Source organism: Sinocyclocheilus anshuiensis, unplaced genomic scaffold (genome assembly GCF_001515605.1).
Source record: "Sinocyclocheilus anshuiensis isolate Anshui unplaced genomic scaffold, SAMN03320099.WGS_v1.1 scaffold718, whole genome shotgun sequence".
Taxonomy (NCBI): Eukaryota; Metazoa; Chordata; class Actinopteri; order Cypriniformes; family Cyprinidae; genus Sinocyclocheilus; species Sinocyclocheilus anshuiensis.
The window spans coordinates 300,223-310,225 of NW_015546102.1; the positions used below are offsets into that span (position 1 = coordinate 300,223).

A 10,003-nucleotide genomic window follows, 5' to 3' on the forward strand; every position below is an offset into this window, starting at 1 on the left:
CCTGATAAAACTCACCTGCCTGTAGCTTTCTAGTAGTCTTGAAGAGAATGATTAGCTGGTTCAGGTGTGTTTGATTAGAGTTGGAGCTAAACTCTGAAGGAAAGTGGGCTGGAAGGGCCAAGTTTGCCCACCCCTGATTTATGGCTTTGTACCTCCAGCTTGCAGATACCCCAAGAGCAGAACGATATGAATGCATTCTGGAAGCACTTAACAGCAACCTCAACATGTGAGTTTATCTGTATAATAATAATAATAATACATTTTATTTAAAGGTGCCTTTTTCAACACTCAAGGACACCGCACAATAAATTTACAAACAAGACAATAGAAAACAAGAAATACCATATACAAAGACAAAACAGAGTAAAGTAGGACGAGAGAATTAAACTTTAGGTGAGATATGCAATCTTAAAAAGGTGAGACTTAAGTCTAGATTTAAAAAGAGATAGAGAGTCAATATTTCTGATGTCTGGTGGTAGTGAATTCCAGAGCCGGGGAGCAGAGCAGCAAAATGCCCTGCTGTCCATGGTGGAAAGGTGAGCAAAAGGAACAGTAAGGTGAAGAGAAGAAGCAGATCGAAGTGAGCGAGAGGGAGTATGGATATAGAGGAGGTCGGACAGATATGAAGGGGCAAGATTATGGATGACCTTGAAAGTGAACAAGAGAATCTTAGTCAATGCGAAACTTAACCGGAAGCCAGTGAAGCTGCTGTAAAACAGGGGTGATGTGGTGAAAGGGGGGGATTCTGGCGATAATACGGGCTGCTGAGTTTTGAAGCAATTGAAGCTTATAGAGGGATTTGTGAGGAAGACCAAAGAGAAGAGAATTACAATAATCGATGCGGGCGATGACAAGACTGTGAACAAGAATAGCAGTAGTATGAGGGGTAAGGGAAGGGCGAAGGCGGTTAATATTACGTAGATGAAAATAGGCGGACCGAGTTATTTTATTCATATGTGATTGAATTGACAGTGTACTGTCCAGGAGGACACCCAAACTCTTAACCTGAGGAGAAGGGAAGACTATTAGTTTTGAATAAAGTTGATTTAGTGCCAATTAAAAGAAATTCCGTTTTGTCACTGTTTAGTTTGAGAAAATTAGAAGAAAACCAGGATTTAAGTTTGTTGAGACGGTCAGTGAGAGCGGAAGAGGGAGAGTGGAATTAGGTTTGCTGGAGAGATAAGAGTTGGGTGTCATCCGCGTAACAGTGGAATAGGATGTTGTGTTCCCGAAAGATATTGCCAAGAGGAAGAAGATAAATTATGAAAAGAAGGGGTCCCAGGACAGAGCCCTGAGGCACACCAGTATTAACGGGAGAAGGTTGGGAACTAAAAGATTGTAGCTGGATGAACTGAGTGCGCCCTGAAAGATGAGATTTAAACCAATCCAGAGGGGTGTGAGTGATGCCAATAGAGATTAGTCTATTGAGAAGGATGGTGTGAGAAATGGTGTCAAAGGCCGCACTTAGATCAAGGAGGACAAGAATAGTGACTAAACCAGAATCAGCTGCCATAAGAAGGTCATTAGTGATTTTTATAAGTGCAGTTTCTGTGCTATGAAAAGGGTGGAAACCAGACTGTATGCCCATCATGGGCATTTTACCGTAATACAGTAAAGCTTGAATGAATTTATCTTCTTTTTTTACCCTGGTGGGTTTTAGGTTCATGTCAGGGAAAGAGATAAAAAAGAAGAAACATCTGTTTGGATTACGAATTCGCTTCCCACCAGCCCCCCAGAATTCCGAGCTCCTTTCAGGTCGAGAGCCGGAAAAAGCCTCCCATGAGATCAAAATCAAAGGCAGGAAGGCCACCAAACCCCCTCATTCATTCAGGTTAGTCATCACTTATTTAATTCTATTGGCTTCACTGTCGTGAACGTATCTTATGATGTACTCTAAGCTTCAGTTTTATTGTTTTTTTTTATTTGCCTTAATTTTGTAATTGGTTTAGCACTGTCACTAATGGAGTGAAGAAAGGAAAGAGGAAGCATCACACACACTCCTTAGAGATGTTGGCCAAACTGAGAAGATCAAGTGAACTTTTGGCACAGGTAAAGAAGTGAGATTCATTTTTACATTATTTGCTGGTTTTGTTTCATGGTTTTGTTTGTCATCTACAAACACATAGTTTAATTAATGTGGACATTAACATTTAGTTTTTAACTTTTTTTTTTTTTTTAATGCAGAATGATGGGAAGTTTCCAACTCTAGACAACAACTCACTGGACCTGATGACTTCAAAAAGGTTAGACGGGGATTAACACAGAATTCTTTCTAGAAATTGTTGAATTACAAAAATCCCACTCTTTTCCCATTACATTTTTTTAGTGCTAAAAGTGAAAAATCTTTGCCTTCATCAAGTACCTCAGATGTTGAATCCGTTGGTGCCACCAGCACCAGTGAAACTACCTCAACCACCCTCGCAAGGCAGTCCAGGTGATTTATTTTTCATTTCATTTTCATGACAATTATTCATCCTCAGTATGTGATTATACCATTTAGAAGTTTAAAAAGGGCCACAAAGATGCTTTTATTCATCACGGACACATTAAATTGATCAAAAGTGACAGTAAAGACTTTCATAATGTTACAAATATTTCCATTTGAAATAAATGCTGTTCTTCTGAACTTAATATTCATTAAAGAAAAAAAAGACCGAAAAAATAATAATTTAATATTAAGCAGAAGAACTATTTTCAACATTGATATTAAGAAGTAATATATCTTAAGCATGAAATCAGCATATTATAATTTCTGAATGATCATGTGAAAAGACAGTAATGTTACATTTTAAAGGGGTCATATGATGCTGCTAAAAAGAACATTATTTTGTGTATTTGGTGTAATGAAATGTGTTTATGCGGTTTAAGCTGACCTCTATCAGAGATACAGAACCTCAAGCTTAATTTTTCAAAAGCAGATTATAACTCTTATTCTGTATGATGTGTACCCTGTTTATCTCTAGTTTGGGCAGTCCGAGTGGACCACGCACTGGATGCTTATGGCCCACTGTCACACAGCCGCCGATTAAGAGACGCCGGGGACGTCCACGACGAGCACTGCAACCCCCGAATCCAGAGATTCCGCCACCCTGCAACCCAGAGCTGCAACTCAGCAACAACGTTCCCGAGCCCAGCCCCCTCCCCTCCTGCCTCTACAGTGGCATGGACCCCAACACCCAGCTCAACCACCTCAAGAGTTCCATCAGCACTTATTTCGGAGCTGCAGGACGCCTGGCCTGTGGTGAGAAGTACCGTGTGCTCGCTCGCCGTGTCACTAACGACGGCAAAGTACAGTACTTGGTGGAATGGGAGGGTGTCACTGCCTCCTGAGCTTCATATGGGTCTAATATACTTCATTTCTTGACAGTAAATGTGCAACCTATAAGGAGAGAAGAGCAGTGATTGTGCCCAAATGTATGTGGTTGACTGAGATAGTTGAGGGGCCTCAGGACTATAATGAAGAGATGGGACTTTGTAAAGTTTTGTGTATGTGATCGGTCTCTGTGGAAATTGAAACGGACTGCCTTCACATGGACTGGATTTACACATTGAAGGTGGCTGTAGTTTCAGGTTTAGGACATAATCAATTCACTACTATGTGAAAATAACCCAAGTCCTTGCTTTTTGTCTCTGATGTGGAAGTGCCTTAAGGGGTTGTGAAACAGATATTATATATGCTGCTGGAGACAGAGGATTTTTTTCTGCTTATTCAGTTAAACATTTTCTCATAGCTCGAATTGCCAAGAGGAGAGAGCGCTATTGTCAATAGGGCACTTTTATTTACATTTCAACTGATTGCACATAAGCTCTCATCCTGTACATCCAGTATTGTGTCATCTCAGTTTAAACAGCCTAGCTTGTGAATTTGATTATAAAATGAGATTATGATGTTAAAAAACAATGGAAAATGGTTAATTGTTCTCCTGCCACAAAACAAAATTAAAATATATGATTAGCATTAATATTTACATAAAATCTTGGTATTTTCTGAGACATTCCACATTCCCAGAAGGCTAATCGAAGGCTTTTTTATTTATTTTTTTATTTTTTATTTTATTTGTATATAAAATTTATCTTAAAAGCATATGACAGCGCTGTAGCGTTAGGAGGTCTTTGTATATCCTCCCCTTAAAAAAAATGTAATATCTGCCATGGGAATTTAAGTTTTAAAGGTTTTTATTTTTAGGCCAAGCGCTGTTTTGTTTTTTAAATTCTAAATCGGATGTCTAATTTGTATTTTTGTGACTGAGGGATAGTCTTATTTGTATACTTTGTTATACTATGCAACTAATTCAACAGACCTGTGTATTTCTGTTTCTTTTTTTTTTTTTTTTGCAGCTTCAGCTTCATTACAAACCGAAAACAGCAGCAATATTTTTGTTACAATTGACTCAGGCTTTTTGTGGTGCTATTTATTGCTTTCAAACAGTGTACACTAACAAATTGTCAATTCACATGAGCACTCAGGTTAATTTACAACTTCACTGTAAGATTTGATAGGACATCTAAATGAGATTTTCAGTTCTTAGCTTTGTATTTTCATACATTTCTAAAATTCTAAAGTTGTATGAATTTTTAGGTGGAAATTTTTTTACCTGAGAATGCCCTGTTCTCAATAATATTATCTAACCACTTGCAGAGGGTGGAAGTAGTATTGGTATCAGGCAAGTTTTGGACTTCAACATTAATACCTCCTGATTTTGATACAAAAACATCTTATAAATATTAAAGGGTTCATATGATGCTATTTTAAAGATCATTATTTTGTGTTGTTATGTTATGTGTATGAAGCATTATTCAGTTGGTGTACCAGTGTTAGTAAAGCTTGCTTTGTATTTTCCGGGCTTTGAGCAGGCTCCTTTAGCCAAAGAATAAAGATCTAAAACCTTATCAGTGTAACTAGCCATTTTTTAATGGTTTTGAAAAAAAATAAATACTATTTGGCCAAAAATTACAGAAATAATTTAAGAAATGTCTATGGCCCTCTGCTAATGTGTTTGCATATTTATTTACTTTATGCATATTCAGTGTTGGGAAGGTTAATTTGGAAATAGAATAGGTTACAGATTACAAGTTACCCTATTTAAAATGTAATTAGTAGTGTAACTATTTCTACAAGCTATTAAAGTAATTAACGATTACATTTGATTACTTTTTGATTACTTTTCTAAATTTCCAATGAACGTTTTAAATTGTTAATCTTTTTCAAACATTTAAACCAGGCAGGGTTAACCTTAAAATAATACTCAACACTGATTACTGTCAGACTTTCAAAATCCTTTGTCACTTTAAGATTATAATAATTTAATTTTAAAGCACAGCCACCACAAAATCAGACTTCAGCACCTCTTTCTACGTTGAGATCATCCTGAAGTTAATTACAGATTTAAATAATTTAAAATAAAAATAGTTTAATAGCTATGATCCCGTTTTTGTCTTTGCATAGCTTTGACAGGGAACACTGGCATCTAACAATGCCTTGGGGAAAAAAAACAATCTTAAAAAAAAATTAAAATAAAGCACATAAACACTAATAAGGAAATAAAACAGTTATGGAATAAGCATGTGTGCTATTCTGTGAACTCCTGAAACAGGTGTCTCCTTTTAGAGCAGTGAATGCATTATGGTAAAGAAATCAATTAAATCTGTATGTGTATGAAAATATTCAGATGTAACCCCCTTTGTAATCGTTCACATTTTGATAAGTAACTAATTTAGTTACACACTTTTTCTCAGTAACTGTAACAGATTTATTTATTAACAGTTACATTTATTTTGTAATTAATTTATGGAATGCCGTTACATGTAACTAGTTACTCCCCAGCACTGTACACATTAATATATTACCAAGAGAAAAATTCATTCATAACACGCAATTAACAACATTTTATGGCCCTGCTAATTTATTTGCTACAATAAATAACTTGATGGTGAATGTATCACCATTCATTTGATTTAATGTATCAAATAAACAAAGCAGTAACAGCTATTTTAACCATCATACAGTACAATGTAAATAAAAATATTACAAAAACAGTGAAACTTTAGCGCTGTAATATTCGCGCTGTCATTCGCGGCCCTAGCACGTCAGTATTACGTCACGACTGTTGAGGACGGTTTTTCGTCTCAGCCAATCAACTGAAGTGACGACGGCAGCGCGTTTTGTTTAGATCTCAAAGCAGGGAATGCTAGGCTAAATCTACTGGAAACAAGGCGTTTTCTACACAAAACTGTAGGTTTGAACATGCTGATGAGCAGGTATTCACTACTATAGAAATATCTTGTCAATGAACCCACCGAAAAGCAGTGGAGAGCTGAAAAATGGTGATACAGTTGCCGTTTGTTCCTTGACAACCTGTTGAATACATGAAATGAAGCCAAGTCACTTGAGTGTAAGGTACGTTAGGTATGATAACTCATTACTCATAACCATAGATAGACAACGCTGTAAATTAAAATAAGAAAGTGTTTCAAGCAAGAACTATGGTGCGAGTTTATTGTTCGTTTTTAGCCAACTCCATTTAACAAAGATAACCTTTATTTACAGGGCTCTTCATAACAATCACCAATGTTCAAAGACAACAGGGGGTTGGCAGAGGATGTTGTTTCCTTGAGAAATCAGCTGCGATTAACCGAGAAAAACCTGCAGTCACTGGGGGAACAATTGAGGTGAGGCATTTAGTCAGTTGAGGATTGCTGAAATGCATTGTGGGTTTTACTTGATGATAGCTCTTTCAGATATGATTCAAGATGCAGTTTTGTGTCTGTTTTGTGTCCCTTCTTAGATTTTCTTAGAAATGTCGCTTTGGCCCATGTAATTTTAAATGTCTTTGCTTGTTTTGATAACTTTTGTAAATAATTACTGTGATATTATACAGTAGCCTACTACTGCTAAGTATTATTGCATTTCTTGTATTGTTAGCATTTCATAATTAAAAAAAGTTGTTCTGGCACTCGTTTCAGTCAATCAGGAAATGGCATCACCGGTGAGGATAAAAACAGAAGTGCAGTGGACGGATTCCCAGGTCGTCTTACTTTAGAGGACCTTCAGAATCCTGATCCTGGACAACCAAGAGGAGCATATTCACAGCCTGAGCAGAGGGTGTGTGCATGTGTATCCATCAGTGACTGCAGGGTAAGATGCTGTGAAGATATAGCAGATAAATGGACTAAAGTGTTGCTGCCTTTTAAATGCTTGTTGTTCGTAAAATAGACCCCCAAAACCCACCGATTTTAAAGGTTTTTGCCTTATTTGAGCTGTGTTTTTTGTGTTCATCTGTAGTCAGACAGAGACATGGAGACTGACATGTCTGTACTCAGGAGGAAGCTTAACACCATCAGGCAGGAAAACACTTCTCTGGCCATGGAGAACAGGCAGCTTATCAGTGACATAGAAGCTGCTCAGCTTGAGTTAGTCAGCTCAAAGTCCAAGGTAATGCTCCTCACATAGCGACTGGTTATGGTGTCAGTTTATTATACTGTGTGTTGGGTTTCAGCTGAGTTATTTAAGAGGTACACTTCTGTTCAAAAATTTGGGCAAGGTTAGTTTTTTTTAATATTGTGAAATATTAGTACAATTCAAATGAACTATTTTAATATATTTTAAAATAAGCGTAATTTATTACTTCAGTCTTCAGTGTCATGATCCTTCAGAAATCATTCTGGTAGGCTGATTTGATGCTCAAGAAACATTTCTTTTTATCAATACTGAAAAAAATAGGACCGCTTATTTTTAAAATTATTATTATATTCTATATAGTATGTATATAATATAACACTTATACTTTTTATACAGGATTTATTTAAAATAATTAAAATATTTTGTAACATTATAAATGTGTGTACTGTCACTTTAAAAAAAAAAAGTAATCTATAGTTGCTGAATAAAAGTATAGAATTTACAGAATTTCTTACTGACCCCAAACTTGTGAACGATTGTGTTTATACCTAATAATTAACTGTGTTTATTTTTACAATGTGTTAATAACATGTTGTTCTAATTAAAACATCATTTGTTTTAATTACTGGTGTTTAATAAATCAAGCATCACTATTACTATTGTTCATACTTGGCATAAGAGATTTGAACAAACTGCAGGTAAAAAAAGAAAAATGTGTCATCCTTTACATTGTTACTCTATAGAACACAAAAGAAGAATATCCTGGCCAGTGTTCATTAAAATGAAAGTGAATGAGGACTGGTTCTGTGAAGCTGCAAAATAACTATAAATATAAAATTATTATAGAAGTAATCCATACAATTTGTACTCTATATTCTCAGTCTTCTGAAGCCATATGGTAATTCAGTAAAACACAGCCACTATGTGAAAACTGTTTCTTAAGAACTAGTTAGTTTTTAACTAAATTAAAAAAAAATATATATATATTTTGAACACCATAAAAACAGCTTAGAAACATGTTTTAAAAACACTTTGACACCTTAAAGTTGCCATTAAATGAAAATTGAAATCCTCTCTGGTTATATTGTTAACTGATGTTTTGTTTGTATAGATCCGCATGTTGGGATCCACTTTGGGAGCCAGGACCTCCAGTGTGTCTCACATGAAGGAGCAGATTCTGGGTCTTGAGGCAGAACTAGAAACCCAAACCAAAGCTTTAGTGTAGGTTCATCTTCTCTACCACTTACATCCTCCTCGGAAAAATCAGATTCTTTTGTGGCAGATATCTGGAGCAGCATGTTCTTGTTTCTTCAGGGCTACAGAGCAGAAGGTGGAAGAAAGTGAACAGACAGTGATGCAGAGTAACCGGGTGGTGGAGAAGCTCAGAGATGAGCTGAGAGTTGTTAAAGCTGAGTTAGCTGAAAGAACACGTCTGGGAAAACGGTACAAGATTAGTTACACTAATGAAAACGTTAGACTCATTCATCCTGGGAACAGTAATCACTTAAAGCTGGAATTATCTAAAATTTACAAGAAGTCTTTTTGTAATTCCTGAAAGCTCGCAACTTAAATTCTGGGAAAATGTTTCCTTCTAAGTGCTGAGCAGCAGAGAAACCAAGCACTTCGAAATGCAGAGAAGCTCACAGTGACCTTTAAAGAATACAAAGAGGACGTTTCTGAAAAACTCAGGAAGGTAATATAACATAGGAATCTTAAACTGACATAGAAATCATTCAGTAATTACTTATTTTCCTGCTGTATGTATCATGCATATCCTGTATTTGTTGAAGGTGTTGGAGAGTGAGGGCCAGCTGAAAGTCAGCCTGATGGAGTGTGACAGGGAGAGAGAGGTGCTGGAGAGGAAGTGTGCTGAGCTGGAGAGAGAGAAGGATGGTCTACGTCACAACATCTGGTAAGAGGCTCTGTGTTCTATACTGATATAAACTATATGCTGATTTGGGTTGTGGAGATGTGAAGATCATTCATCAATGATGGTTAATATAATGTGAAAATAATATTAGATTTTTTTTTTAATGTTTTTGAAAGGTCTCTTATGCTCATCAAAGATATATTTATTTGATCAAAAATACAGCAAATTGTAATTAAAAAAAAAAAAAACTTTTCTATTTGAATATTTTATATTGTAACATTCCTTTGATGGCAAAGCTGAATTTTTTAAACATTATTTGATTAATAGAAAGTTTGAATAAATAGAACATTTAAACATTTATCTGAAACAAAAATCTTTTGTAACATTAGAAATGTCTTTACTGTCACTTTTTAACAATTTAATGTATCCTTGCTGAACAAAAGTATTAATTTCTTTTAAAAAATCTGACCCTTTACTTTTGAACGGGAATGTATATTATATGTTAAGTTAATTGACAACACTGACACAAACTTACTTAGATCATTATTTCAGTATTTTAATGATAATTAAATTTTAAGTCACAATTATATATAGTAGATTTAAAAGGAAAAGTGAACACAAAGAAATCATAATACCACTCTGCATCATATTTGCAGAATTAAATCCAATGCTTGTTTTGCACTAACTTTGGGGTGCTGATTCCAAAAATTAAAGCTGATACATTATATATATAT

General features: G+C 35.6%; 2 protein-coding genes across 4 annotated transcripts in view; both read left to right on the forward strand.

Annotated features, from left to right (window-relative positions):
* Positions 1–4,158, forward strand: part of mtf2 (metal response element binding transcription factor 2) — a 17,860-nt gene extending 13,702 nt beyond the window's left edge. For all 3 annotated transcript variants that reach the window (XM_016502221.1, XM_016502224.1, XM_016502225.1), the window contains 6 exons: positions 159–226; positions 1,661–1,831; positions 1,950–2,049; positions 2,185–2,243; positions 2,327–2,434; positions 2,964–4,158. In XM_016502221.1, the coding sequence (XP_016357707.1) occupies positions 159–226; positions 1,661–1,831; positions 1,950–2,049; positions 2,185–2,243; positions 2,327–2,434; positions 2,964–3,330 (873 nt within the window). In that variant the 3' untranslated portion in view covers positions 3,331–4,158. The remainder of the gene's footprint in view (positions 1–158; positions 227–1,660; positions 1,832–1,949; positions 2,050–2,184; positions 2,244–2,326; positions 2,435–2,963) is intronic.
* Positions 4,159–6,138: 1,980 nt separating this feature from the next.
* Positions 6,139–10,003, forward strand: part of ccdc18 (coiled-coil domain containing 18) — a 26,185-nt gene continuing 22,320 nt past the window's right edge. The window contains 8 exon segments of the mRNA XM_016502226.1: positions 6,139–6,406; positions 6,548–6,669; positions 6,964–7,135; positions 7,283–7,432; positions 8,511–8,620; positions 8,714–8,842; positions 8,996–9,092; positions 9,190–9,311. Coding sequence (XP_016357712.1) covers positions 6,569–6,669; positions 6,964–7,135; positions 7,283–7,432; positions 8,511–8,620; positions 8,714–8,842; positions 8,996–9,092; positions 9,190–9,311 — 881 coding nt within the window. The 5' untranslated portion in view covers positions 6,139–6,406; positions 6,548–6,568.